This window comes from Indicator indicator, chromosome 4 (assembly GCF_027791375.1).
Source record: "Indicator indicator isolate 239-I01 chromosome 4, UM_Iind_1.1, whole genome shotgun sequence".
Taxonomy (NCBI): Eukaryota; Metazoa; Chordata; class Aves; order Piciformes; family Indicatoridae; genus Indicator; species Indicator indicator.
In genome coordinates this window covers 7,430,610-7,444,438 of record NC_072013.1, presented here as the reverse complement: position 1 = coordinate 7,444,438, position 13,829 = coordinate 7,430,610, and the positions used below count along the sequence as shown (strand labels likewise).

Genomic DNA, 13,829 nt, shown 5'->3' with positions numbered 1-13,829 from the left:
TTTTCCTCCAACTGTTGGCACTGAGAGCGTGAGATTTGTGAGCCCAGGGTGCATCCAAGCCTGCCACAGAACACCTGCTGTTTTATTCCATCTCACTCCATGGGTACAGGCCAGCTCTGGGGGCAGCTGGTGCTCACAAATTTTGAGACAATTCTGATACAGGAATTACTTTAGACTTCTATTGAAATCTGTCTGTGAATGAGTGTACTAATATAAACACTATTCCTTAATTCCTGGGAGAATGGGATAGTGTGCCTACATGGAGAAAAACTTCCTCCCTTTTGAAGTAGAATTTTCAGTGGTATTTTGCTGTGTGAAACACTGACTAGGGGCAGCTGTGCAGTAAACAGCAACTGAACAGATCTTAGCCCACAAGCACTTTGGCCAGTGAAGATCCTAAAATAATGTACGTTGTGCAGGCTGTCACTGGCCTAGCTTCCCTGTGCAGGTTGGTCCATCCTACAATATACTTAGTTAATGAGGATGCAGTCCTGTGCTCTCCTGTCACCCTGCTGGTTTGCGCATCTGACCCGTAAAGCCACATGTGTATGATACTTCATGGCATCAGCCTGTTGTGCCCCATTCCATCACAGATTTTATGATCTGGATAAATCTCTACTGGAGAGACCAGCCAAAGTTGTTTGTGTACTCTAAGCATAATTGGATACCCGGTCTCCAGAGATAAAAAATTAATGTGCTAACCTCAGTTTGCCTCCAAGCTGTCCTCCAGCTCCCCCACACAGTCATCTTTGAAACATTTTTATTTCCATCCAGGCAGGGGGTTGGCCATGAATAAATGACGAGAGTCAGGCCCTCAGTTGGAGACGAGCTGTTTGTTCCTCTCCACAAGCAGCATCAATTTGAAAAGCTGCACCAGGCCTACTTTTTCCCTGCCTCAGTGCTGATCCTCGCTGGGGCCATGATGGGAGCTTCTGAATGCAAGGATGCATCAATGCCTACCTTGCAACAAGATACCCTGCAGCAGGTGCCTTTTCAGTGAAAATATGTACATTACCTTGAGCTGACTTCTCATTAGTTTAATCTGTTTGGTTTAGTTTTTTTCTTTTTCAGTGCTTGTTTTCATAGGAAAAATGAGTCAGAATACTAAAAGAAACAGTAACCATTGCACAGTTTGAAACTGCATAAGGATTTCTTCTCCAATCCTGTTTGTAGCTGTACATTTCTCAGACTTTTGTGTCTGTGTTTTGAGATGCTGAAGAAATAAATAGATCAGTTGTTTAGAGTTTTGAAATAGTGAAATATTTCAAATTTGTATCCTACATACAGGGACCTACAGGAGACTTCTTCTTGTTTCATTTGGAGCTGTAAGAAATTTTGTTGATGTCCTGGCTAGGACCTGACATATGCGGCTTTCATGGAACAGAGTCATAACTAGTGCTTCTCAGTAGTTTTTGGCAAAATTAGTTTGCCAAACACATGGTTTTCAAAACCATTAGTTTTTGAAAACCATGTGTTGCTTCAATGGTGTCAGCTCTTGAGACAGCATGGTATTGTTTATGTATTCATAATTTTTTCCTTTCATACTATCTCCTTGCTTTTTTTTTTTCTCCTCTGTGTAGAATTTGAACGAAGTAAAACCCAAAAGTTTAGACTAAATTTGGACGTAGGTGCTCTGCTTCCTCACACTCCTCCAGTGAGTAATTTCCGGTTCCAATGCCTACGACACATTACAAAGACCCATTTCATGACACTGGCCATTCATAACTGAATATTGAGGGATGCTGCACAGTGGGGCTGTATATTGAGCACTATAACCCCTCCTGGAGTTCACTGAGCTGATGAGAATGATGCATTTCAGTGGACAGAGGCCAAGTCTCAGTAGAGGTACCCCTCAAAATCAGGAAATCTGAATCTTAACATGCAGACTCTTTTGTCTGACTTTCTAGTCTGTATCTCCTCCTGCTTGTTGTCATGAGGCACTGGACAACGCTCTATTGTGAACAGTAAGATTTTTTGCCCATGCTTTAGGTGTTCCTGCAGAAGGCTCACTAAGATCAGTGCACAGACGTTTCTGTGAAGTGCTGCCTTGTGGTACAGCAGTGCTGACTCCCTAGTTCTGCAAGACTGGATCAGTTGATGTCATGTTTTCCTAGCTGTATCACCAACTGCCTACCTCCCAGCTCATTCATTAGATGTTCAACTTCAAGACCTTATCAATTCCTGTAAAAGATATATCAAATGCTATTCCTTTCCTCACATTCGCAGGCTTCATTTGGCTCCTACGGATATATCCCCTTCTTGTAGCAATTTTGCTGCTTGTAGTGCTGCTTGGCCATACCTCTCCATGAGCAGGGTCTGTAAGGAAAGGCAAATCTGTCAGAGTTGATGGAAACTGTGCAAAGACAACAGCTTCTTCTGTCCCTACAGCACCAACTAACTCAAAGAGGAGACAAAATCCAGTTACTAGGAGAGCTGCAATACTTTCAGTGGGTGGTTAGCAGCACCTCCCTCAGCAGCATAGCCAGCTGGCTGCCAGCAAAGGGCATGCCTGTTCTGTGCAGGGGATGCAGCATGGGGAGTCTGAGCTAGCAGAGGCCCATTGGGCTGTGCAGGCTGATTTGCTCTACTCTGGGAACAGAACAGCAGTTGTTTCCCACTGCTACACCCAAGTTCAGAGCTTGCTTGGCTGAATACTGTGCCACATTGACTCAGATGTGTTGCTACTGACCTGCTAGAGGGTGCCTGTATCAAGTGCTTCAATACTTCCCAGCTTGGGGTTAGCCAACATGCTTATCGCTGGTGTTACCGACAGAGTAAACAAGCCCAGAGAGACTGGCCGTTTCCTCTCATTCAGTTGGATTTGATTTTTTTTCCTGGTAAACTGCAGTGAAAAAAACCCCACACTTAGTTCAGTGGCAAGGAGGCTGCAGAAATGACTGTGCACATCTCTGCCTGGCTGCATACATGTAAGAGAGCAAGAGCCTTGTGCCCATTTCAGCTGTACTTGGCTGTTCCTTACCACACCAGGGATTATGTGTGTATTTTTCTTTTACTGTCCAGGGTAGGATCTAGCCCTAAGCACAGAAACACCTCCACTGATTCCCACCATTGCAATTACACCCCAGCAATGACTGGGGCAGAAGCGGGTGCCTGGCCAGCCAGCCATCTCATTCCTCTTGCTTCAACAAAAGCCACTGTCCAAGTGTTGCTTCTCTTTTCTCTTCCCCTTAAAACCGTTTTTAAAATTCAGTTATCATGTTGTAATTTCTAGCACAAACCCTGCCTATACAGTGTTCCAATTCCTCACACTTGAGAGATGAAACAATAACAGGTGGCAAGGCCGGAGGCAGGCTGGGGGCTCCAGTTGCCATGGAGACAGGCCAGGCCTACCAGGGACAAGTGCTGGTGGCGGGGGCCAAGCGATGGCACATGGGGGCACTTTGGCTATAGGCTGGGAAAATATCTCATCAAGTCCTCCAAGAGGCTTGACAACCCTGGGTTCAGGCTCTCAGGCTCTTGGCTGGCATTTTGTTGCACAGGCAGCCAAACATTGGACTCAGTGAGAAAAAGGGAGGAGTCGGAAAGGAAAACCGAGTCCCTGTTTCAGACAAGAGTCTTGCAGGTTAAACCCTCCCACCCCCCAAACAAACCAACCGAAAAAAAAAAAAGAAAGAAAAAAAGCAAATCCACCCTTTTTCCTCCATCACAGAGTACATTGACTTGATTTAGGTCTACACGCAGGTTCCTGTGGTCTCTATTGTGCTCCGCAGATTTTTGTTGCAAACAGGCTAAATGGCCTGATTCAAAGCCTTTTCGAATTGAATTGAAAACCTCCAGTGGCCTTTATTGGTTTTGGATCAAGCCCAGAAGAAACAGGTAAGAGCAGGACAAAATGTGCTAGGAACGAGCCCTTTAGGAGCACATGAATTGACTGTAGTCAATTCACTGTAATCGTTTGAATAAAGGATGCACAGCCCCCCAGTCCAACAGCAAGGCCCCTCATTCTCCCTTGCCTTTCCAGGAGCGTGTGATAGGATGAAAGATAAGGATAACCTACTACCAAACTTAGATGCACAGCTCAAGCTATAGTTAGGCTGAAGAAACATATGTGACTGTGGTTTGGTACCACGGAATAGAGGAAACAGTTTTCCTTTCAAGCACTGGTTCCAGCTTGATTTTTAACGATTGTGATCCAAATCATCAAAATAACTTCACTCAGAAATCAGAAAGTTGAAAAATGATATGTTTCTATGCATTTGGGATTTTGTCTATATGTATTTAAGGTTCACATTTTGAAGGAAAGCTATTTAAAATAGCTGTATTCTGAGTTTTCTGATTAAAAAAGCCCAGGGACAATATTTGCTGCCTCTGAGCTTGCCTTCCATTCAAGATTCTTAAGTCATGTGACTCCAGGAAGTGATGTAGAAGAGAAAAATCCCAATTTCTTGATGTTAATTATCTAGAAGCAGCTTGCTTTCATTGTTAAACTGAAACCATGAGGAAGATAACTTCCAGATTTTTTGATTACTTGGGGCACTAGAACTCCATTTAGAGCCCCTGCCTTCAAAATCAAGAAGTCATATTAGTTATTTTAGATATATAATTTTGGCCAATTTGTTTATATTTTTAGATTTTGTCTACAGAACAAAGTCATTGTGTGATACACTAGATAAGTTATTTAATTTACATTATAGAATTTATTTAATTTACAGTGCTTATTTTTGCATGAAGGCTCCTGTGAATGATGGTGCCATATTTTAAGTAGGTATTTATTCTATTTAGCTTTATTCTAGGTGGTGTAGTCTGGAAGTAACTTGATTAGGTTAAGAAAAAAAAAACAACCCACAACATTCAAAATAAGCATGTATGAAAGTTATTTGGAAATATTGTGACTTCATTCTCAGTCTGCATCTTGTCTTCTCATGAATCAGCTTTCAGGTATGGAGAAAATATTATTTGAACTGTGTTTCTCCTTAATCCATTTTTAAACGTATCTTAAAAAATTGTATACTCTTGTTTATTTTGAGGCAGATGTAGATGGAGACAGAGCCTTTGATGGAACTAGAAAGTTGAAATGGCAAGGGGCGCTGATTCAAATACATTCCCTATGAGCACACCTTAGCTCAGGCAGTACTTCTCAAAGCTCCTTAGAGCTTTTGATCTGTTGCTGCAGTTTGTAATATAAAAGAAAATCAGAGAAGTTTTGAGTAAATTGAGACAAGACCATGGTTACTTTTCAAGCCTTTGCTTTAAAACAGTTTTTAATTCTGGGTGGGTGAACATTTTTTGGACAAAATCCTTGGTTGTAGTCACCTGATCCAAATGACTGCTCACTGCTAGTGAGTTCTCATTAGCTCAGCTGTAGTCTGGCCTAAGCTAGCACCTTCTACTTTGTGATTAACATGTGCAAAATGAGTGGATAGCTAGTTAATGACTATGTCTCAGATGAAAAGTGGCAACACATTAGCCTCTGGTAATTTAATTACTTTCACTTGTGAATCCATTCCCATACTTACTTTTGTAACTAATTTTATCAAGGGGTGGGATTTGGGTTGGGCTTTATGTGCATGATACCCTTCCATGAATATTGCCTGTTATATCTTGCTGTCTTTGCTTTGTTTCTGAATTCCCTCATCATTTGTGAACTTCAGTAAAATAGAACTAAAAACTCCAAGGACATACACAAAAACCCTTTGAAAGTAAGAACTCTGCCTACTATCATCTGGAAATCTCTTTATTCTCAATCCTTCTGTGATTTAGCCTGCGGCTTAATTCACTGTACAGTACTGATCAAGAAAATAAGCATGAGTCAGGTTTGATTCTAGTTTTTGCACCTGTAAGAACAAAAAAGCACTGAAGAGAATAACATTGGGTGGTTTATTTGGTTCTAGAGATACATACATCATTGATGTAACACCATGAATTTCTCATCTGTGTATGATTTTTCAGGCCTGATACTTCTGTCGCATTCAACTGATCCAGATCCTTGTCTTAGCAATGAACAATAAGTGAGCACACAGGCACTCACATTAAACATTAAATTAAATCGAAAGAAAAAGAGAAAACAAAATAAAAAGGTGATGCTTATTCTCTTGCCAGTACTCTAGGAGAATCCCTTCAGCTTTATCACAGTCAGTGAGTACCTCCACCTGACCTACACACTGCAGATGAATTGGGCAGTGTATATATTTCCACAAGGTCTCCTGTCCACTTTGACCATCAGTGAATCTTAGGGTCACAAGTTGCATAGCAAAAATTAAGTCAGTATATATAGAGCATTAAATCAATTATACCATTCTGAGCAGTGGTAGAAGTGGAGCTCTTTCCCAAGCCCTATGGCTGGCACCTTGAATGCTTGTTTTCATTTGTGGCCTCACCATGGAATCCTTGAGTGTTTGTGAGTGAGCCAGTCCATCACTTTACCTCCAAGTCTTTCAGCTGTAAAATGCAATGTGGCCTCCTCACCACAAGACTTAATTAGGGCTCAGCAACACTTTGGTTAGAGTCAATAGCAAAAAAGGCTTTTGACCTCATTGAAGGTTAGGAGTAATATCTTAGTATCTCTAAGACACTTCAAGAAACTTGGGTGAAAGGTGACATGACATATTAAGGAACAAAGAAACAAAAAAGGTCACTGAATGCAGAGACTGCTGAGTCTGCATTGCACATGGCCTGTGTGTAGATGCAGCACAATATAAAGAAGCAATTACTCAGCTTTTTCAGAATGGGGTTGCACTGGGAAAAATAATTGCTAGGGAGATCTGCTTTTTACACACAAAATATGTACAAGTGGCAACTTTATGACCATTTTGTTATCGCTCTTAAAATGAGCAGGTGCACTAGGCTTTCACCTGGTTCCTGTTCTTATTTTGCTTCTCTTGCATGCACATATTAAATGCCTTTCTGCTAACAAGCAAAATGCTAACCAAATGCTGGGAGATTCTCTCTGGTTTTGGAAGAACTGACGATCTGCTAACCAGGACCATTTCAGAGCAACGTCCATTGTTTAGTAAATAGTGTTAGGGACTCAGTGACCATGCAGGAACATACTGATGTATTTGCAGCCTTATAGATTTTAATTTTAATTTTTTCAATTGCACCTTACCTGCAGTCTTTCAGTTACTAATCTCCAAAAAGCTCAGCTAATCAACAGTTGGAAGTAACTGAATAACTAGATACACCAAAACCAGAAAAGCAGATTGAACTTGGAGGAAATTTTAATTTTAAGTGTATGTCTTGGACTGCTACCAGAAGCCCTTTAAGAACGCCATTGTTCTTTGGGGGAAATTTGGATGTGGACAAAAAGACCATTAATAAAGGCTGTCAAAGCATCTGTTAAAAATCTGCAAGTTACAAAACATGCATTAAAGAGATAATTAAATATAGATGGTACAGTTTAAAGGTCTTCATTTTCTAGTTTGTGGAAATGTTCATGGGGTAGGCTTAGGCCAGGTATACCACTGGAATTTCTAAGTTAAAAAAGGAGAAACATGAAGACCAATTCTTCCTTCCACTCCGCTCTCCCTTCCCCAGTTTCTAGTAAAAGTGTACAACGACAAGAAGTTTTCCTTCTCTGAAGAGCAGAGGAGGAAAATGGCAGTTGTGAGTGAGGACAAAAAGCACATTGCTGTTCTGCTCAACTAAGAGGAATGCAGAAGACCTCTGCCCTTCTCTCCTTTCTAGGGGGAACTGCCTCCTCTTCTACTTAAGATCCACTGTGTGTCTGTTCCTTTCCAACTGTTCCTATCTGGAAAATAATAATGTAACTTTCCTCCTTTTTCCTTTTTTTTTTTTCTTTCCCTTTTTCTCTCTGAAAGAGTTTTTAACTCTTTTAACCCCAGGCTGAGCCTTTACACTGGCACTGGGTGTTGGAACTACTCCCCTCCCTGCTCCTCGCAGGGAACATGTAGCTTAACCCTTGGGTGAAGCACCAACAAATGGCTTTGCTTGTGAATATTCATGGGCATTTGAATCAACTTTTTGACTAAGAACGCCCTGCTTGAAGTAAGCCCAGGTAGGGTATCTATCCTCCCATCTTCCTGCTGTTGGGTTGTTTTGGTTTGGTTTGGTTTGTGTTGGATGTTGGCCTTATGATTAGGAGTGCTGTGTGAAAAACTAGGCTTGGCTTACTGACAGTGTAGGTCTGAGTCTGCATTAGGGATTGTTTCCGTGTGTTATGAAGTCCCCGAGCTGGCAGGGGAATGAATTTCTGGCAGCAGGGCCTTGTGAGGGACCAGCCCAATTAGCATTATAAATTAAGTGCATTTCAGGCAAAAGAGATGCAACACAGGGTGTACTTCATGGGGAGGTGATTTATACAGTTTCTATATTGTTCTGATTGACAGTATTTTGGGAAGACTGTGGCCTACAAACTCACCAAGTTAACATCATATGAAGAAGAAGGGGGAAATGTCCAAATGAAATGGTCTTTAAGTAAACTTGATTTCTAACCCAACTGCAGCCCAGAAAGGACCAGATGGGGTCATCATTCCCAACAACTACTGTGACTTCTGCCTCGGAGGCTCCAATATGAACAAAAAAAGTGGCCGGCCGGAGGAACTTGTATCGTGCTCAGATTGTGGGCGCTCTGGTAGGTGACTCCTTCTTGTATCTTGCTTGTACAAAGGCATTTGTGTGATTCAGTTTTTGCTTCTTCTGAAGGTTTTGAAGAAAGGCAGTGCATTTGGGAGGGAATAGATGTCCGGTTTTGTGAGAAAGGATGAGTGGGAAATATTCATTCAGACAACCTGTTGTGAGATTCACGTTTTAAAGCTAATGGGGTCTTATACAGAATAAATGTGTGTATTGGCTGCTGTGAACCTTGGTACATGTAGTAGTTCTTGAAATGGAAGGAGAAAATCCTATGACAATATTAAAGAATGCTCTCTGTCTTCAAGTAATGCAATTACAACTATAAATTACTTACAAGATTTATGAAAGTTGCATGACAAGCATTTCCATTGATTACACATTTCATGCATTTCTTCATCCAAAAAAGAAAGAGGGAGGAAATTACAGGGTAGGGATGGGGGTAGCTGTCAAGAATTATCCTCTTACAAGATGACTATCATTAATTTTGTTTAAAAAGGGTTTTATTTCTCCCTTTTTCTTCCCTTCTCTCTCTCTTTTTTTTTTTTTAATGTAGACAATTGTGTCTTTCCCATTCTGAGTTGTCTTTATCTCTGTTTGGTTTTTTTTTTTTTGGTTGGTTGGTTTGGTTTGGTTTGGTTTTTGTAGTTTGTTCTTTCTTTTGTTTTTGAGGGGGGGGAAATTTTATCCCAGCTGAGCAGTTATTTATAGCTTGCGTGGGAGATGAAGGTGGTGGTAGAGGGAATGGGAGACCTTTAACAATTCCATATTCCAGCTTTGGTCTGAGTTTCCAGTTGTGAATATTGCTGGTCAGTGATGATCGTAGTGGTGATAAGAGCATCACATGGAAATCTGAAAGCCAAAGAGATCTGGAAATTCAGTATTGCTGCTGCTCCTTCTGTACTGTAGTCACTAAAAGATGTCCGTTGCGTGATGGCTGAAATGTTATGTGGAGTGTTCTTGTTCTAAGGGAATGGCCTTTTTTTTTTACTCCTGCTGAAAATCATAGTAAGCCTTCTACCACATTCAGTGGGAGCAGGAATAGACTCTCACTGACAAATTGCTTTCTGGAGTTGTTCTGACCTCTGAAGATGTTCTGAAGTGATATTGACTGGTCATCAGAGGACTGATGACAACCCTTTGGTTTTCTCCAGGGACATCCTTACAAATGCAGTGCAGCCAAGAGCATGCATGTACTTTTAGCATATACGTGTTTGCTTCTTAATAACTGAAGGAGGAACCTCATGGGGTCTGTGGTGCCATCTTGGAAGATCATTGCACTCCCCCTTGATTGTTATAGTTCAATATAACTCATTTCAGCATTGTCCTGATATGGCACATTGAGATGGATCCATATTTTTTGCTATTTAAACATTTCTATGGTGATTATGTCTGAATGTAACACAAATACATTAATTACCTTGACTCCTTAGTGTGATGGAACAAGTAGATCAGCATGTTACCTAAACTGTGCAAAATCAGTTCCATTAAATGCTATCCTTGTACAAATTCTGACCTACCTGGGTCATTCATAGGGGTCTGCAATGCTGTGACTGATGTGTGATGAAACTGATTAAGGTACAACCACACACTAATCTTTAAACTAAGACAATGAAGCCTATTTGGTGGCTGCCATCTTTCTCGTTCCTGATAACAGAGAACATTTTCATTATATTGAAAGAGAGGTTCATGGAAATGATATTGTCAGAAAATCCACATCGCTACGAGGTGTTTCATCTGCCATTTATTTTGTTATATCCATTTTCTTTTTGTGAACAGAATTTAATCTTTTGTGTCTCAGGCAATGCAGGGTACTTATTATATGGCTGATTCCTGTAGCTGGAGTGGAGACCAAACAGTCGGTTACTTAACATCACACTACTGTTTCTGAATAATAAAATAGCCATACCCTAAAATCTCAGACTTTTATTTTGCTGGGGCACAAGAGACATCATCTTTACCTTTCCTGAAGAGGGAATTTGAAGGATATACTATTAATCACATAACATGTTTGACCAAGGGGCAAAATAAACCTCAGCTTCACGGATTTCAGTATTTAACTTCTCATTTTAAAAGTATTTTTGTTGTTACTGTTGCTGCTACTGATGTCCTGTGTGGAGAAATTTCTGTTCTGTGTTGAAAGTTGGATTAACTCACATACGTTTGAACTTTTCAGCACTCCCCAAGACAGGTCACTTATCATCTTAGTTGCTTTAGTTGTTGAACTGTATTTGTTTTGGTTGAATTTTTGTTTTTGAAGGAGACACCATGAAATTGGAATGAAAGCATTTGTTTAGGTTACATTCACTTAGTCTTCAAAGTGTATTTCATCTTGTCTATAGAGTTGACTCTTCAGGAACAGGTGAAGGACAGAGATAAAACATAGTCCTGAAGTTGATGAAATATCTAGTGGGTTGCATTTCTGTAGGAGTGTATTGGTGACAGCTGATGCCAGTCTGAAGAATAGTCATCGCACTTAATGCTAATAGTGTCATAATTACTTACGTGGTCTAAAAATCTTTTACAATTGATCTAAGTAATCACAAGGAAATATTTTAATGTCTTTTGAAGAGAGGAAACCATGATTAACCCTTTCGCTGCCATAGCTGTGGGCACTTGTGTTGTTTGTAGATTATTTTTCTTTGAAAGAGAAACTGATCCTCTTTTGTTTTTCTTACTGCAGTTCTACTGAGCTATGTTATTGAGGTGCGCAGGCACACAAAAGCACACACCTATAAGCTTGATAGTCTAAATTGTTTAATAATAATGATGATTAACAAAATTATGATGATGATGCCTGTTGCTTAACCCATGTGCTGATATATTCATCATACATGTCAGCTCATTTGGGAAGAGAAGGCAGGAAGGACGAAGCAGCGCCAGCACGCACTACGGAGGACTTGTTCGGTTCCACGTCAGAAAGCGACACCTCGACCTTTCATGGCTTTGACGAGGATGATGCAGAAGAGCCTCTCTTGAGCCGAGGAGGTGGCTGTGGTGGCAGCTCTCCCTCTGCAGACAAAAAGGGTGGCTGCTAAAATAACTAAAAAGACACACAAACTGAGCAATTTGCTGTCCTTTTTACTACTAGGATTATTATTACCTTTTTCTTTTTCTAATTTTAGGTCCTTGGGATTTGGGGTTTTTTTTTGTTGTTGTTGGTTCTCCTGTGGGGTGTACACTGAAAGCACAAGTGTTTAAAGCTCTTGCAAACTACTTTGAAGAGACAGAAGGTTTTGATTTTCCTGTGGTTTTTTGGTTTTGTTGGGTTTTTTTGTTCATTTTAATTTGTTTTTCTCCCACCTCCTTCCCTTCTCTTTCTCTCTGGAAATATAAAGGTGGATTTACTATTTTTTTTTAATAGTGAGCAGAGTTGATTTTCTTGTCTTTTAATATATATATCAGCAAACTACAAAAAATACAGATGGGTTGGAGAACAGAGAGCAAACCCAAGTAGTTTTTTTTTAATTATTATTATTTATATATTCTATATATTATTAGAAAAACTACTTTTTAAATAAAAATTAAAAAAAAAACTACACACACACACACAAAAGCAATGGATGTCTACTTGATTATAGAACTGTTTCTGGAGAACCACTGTGGGTGGACTCTATAGGAGGACAAAGAAACCCTTGATGTGATGGCTTCTACTTTTTGAGAATTTGCACTTATTTACTGTAGCATGTGGAGTTTGACTTTTCTTGTACACCTGCTACGCTTGTCTTTAACAACCTGACAATACAAGCAGCACCATCGAAGACCGTGACCTTGGGGAACACACTTCCATCCTTCCTTTGGGTACCTTTACACTCAATAGATTTCTTCCTACTTGCACCCCTCCATGTCTTCCTCACTCCGTTCTACCTTTTTTTTTTCTTCTTTTTTTTTTTCCCCTTTTCCTTCACTTCATGGACAGCAATTTCCAAGAGTAGGGATGGAATATGAATGGGAATTCATAGACGTGAAAGACAAAACAGATGGAGCAGCAGAATTATTGAAGAAATTCTATGGAGAAATACCTCACCTATACTTTTCTTTCAATTTTTAAATTTTAATTCACAGCATTTTTTTTCCTGTGTCGCCCATTTTTTTCTCTATGTAGTGTCTTGTGAGACACTGTTTTTCAATAGCTTCTCTTGAAATAAACCAAAGCAATACTCATTAAAGTTCCAAGGGCAATGGAGAAGAGAGTGACTCCCTTCCCAGCGATTTTCCCAGAAAGGAGAAAACACGCAGCAGGATTTGAAAGGTATGTCTGAGATGAAATGTCTTTCACTCAATGGTGAAACCTCTGTGCCCTGGATATTCAACAGACCCTTGACTGAGCTTTGTTGTGGGAGTAAGTCCCATGGATTAAATTGTGTTATGACTATGCGCCACATCCACACCCCTGGTGAAGCTAATGGAAGTTTCGTGGGAGCAGGATCCAGCCTCGTGTACAGTCAGGAGTGATTCAAAAGGAGTCAGTGTGTAGGCTACACGTTGCTGTCCTAATGTAGGCAAAAATCTTCCTGGAGCAGGGGCAAGATTAGGTTCTAAGGATATATTTTTACTGGTGTATGTAATGCCAAAGAGAGTGAAATCAGAATCTCATTTAAATCAGAGGCAAAATAGATGTTTACCTGGAGAGTACCTAATCCTTAAACTGAAGGTGTGTGGTTTTGATACTAGAATAAAATCCTCAGCCTGGCAATGAAGACTTTGGATATATATAGTTCTAGTGTATGAATGAAGCCTATCCCAGTGGATTCCACTCCTTCTGGTTCTTTTGCTGGGGTAGTACAGAACTGGCTGTGAGAGCTCTGACAATGTTTTTTCCCTTATAAACCTTAAACAAGAGAGAAAAGATCAAGTCTCTAATTATTTTATTATTTACTTTAGGCATGGAATAAGCAGTGGCCAGATTTTTCTTTTCACTACACAGGCATAAATCCAGGATACATTAGAGCTGATGTCTAGATTACACTAATCTGCCTTCAGAGTGGTGCTACAAACCATCATAAAATACCTTTGTGTGTTTATACTGTAGGACAGCATGTGCCAGAGCCATGCACACCTGCCAGGAGAAAGTCCTGTTTAAGATTTCCCTGTGCTAATAGTACTTTCCTTTTGCTGTTCTGTGCCCGTTGGTGTATTATAATCAATCAAGTATCAAATCAACAGTATTTTGACCTGATGCAGTACTTGGATAAAAGCATTCAGTCCTTCCACAACCAGTCCTTTTTCCTCTGAAATAAAGCAAAATACATTTAAAGTCTTTTGCTACTCTTCTGTAT

General features: G+C 40.3%; 1 protein-coding gene across 3 annotated transcripts in view; it reads left to right on the top strand.

Moving 5' to 3' along the window:
* DPF3 (double PHD fingers 3) overlaps positions 1-13,829 on the top strand; it is a 94,852-nt gene that overhangs the window by 54,298 nt on the left and 26,725 nt on the right. For 2 of the 3 annotated variants that reach the window (XM_054400162.1, XM_054400161.1), the window contains one exon: positions 8,423-8,551. In XM_054400162.1, coding sequence (XP_054256137.1) covers positions 8,423-8,551 — 129 coding nt within the window. Of the gene's footprint in view, positions 1-8,422; positions 8,552-11,391; positions 11,589-13,829 lie in introns of those variants that run through there. The other variant, XM_054400164.1, reaches the window with a different exon arrangement.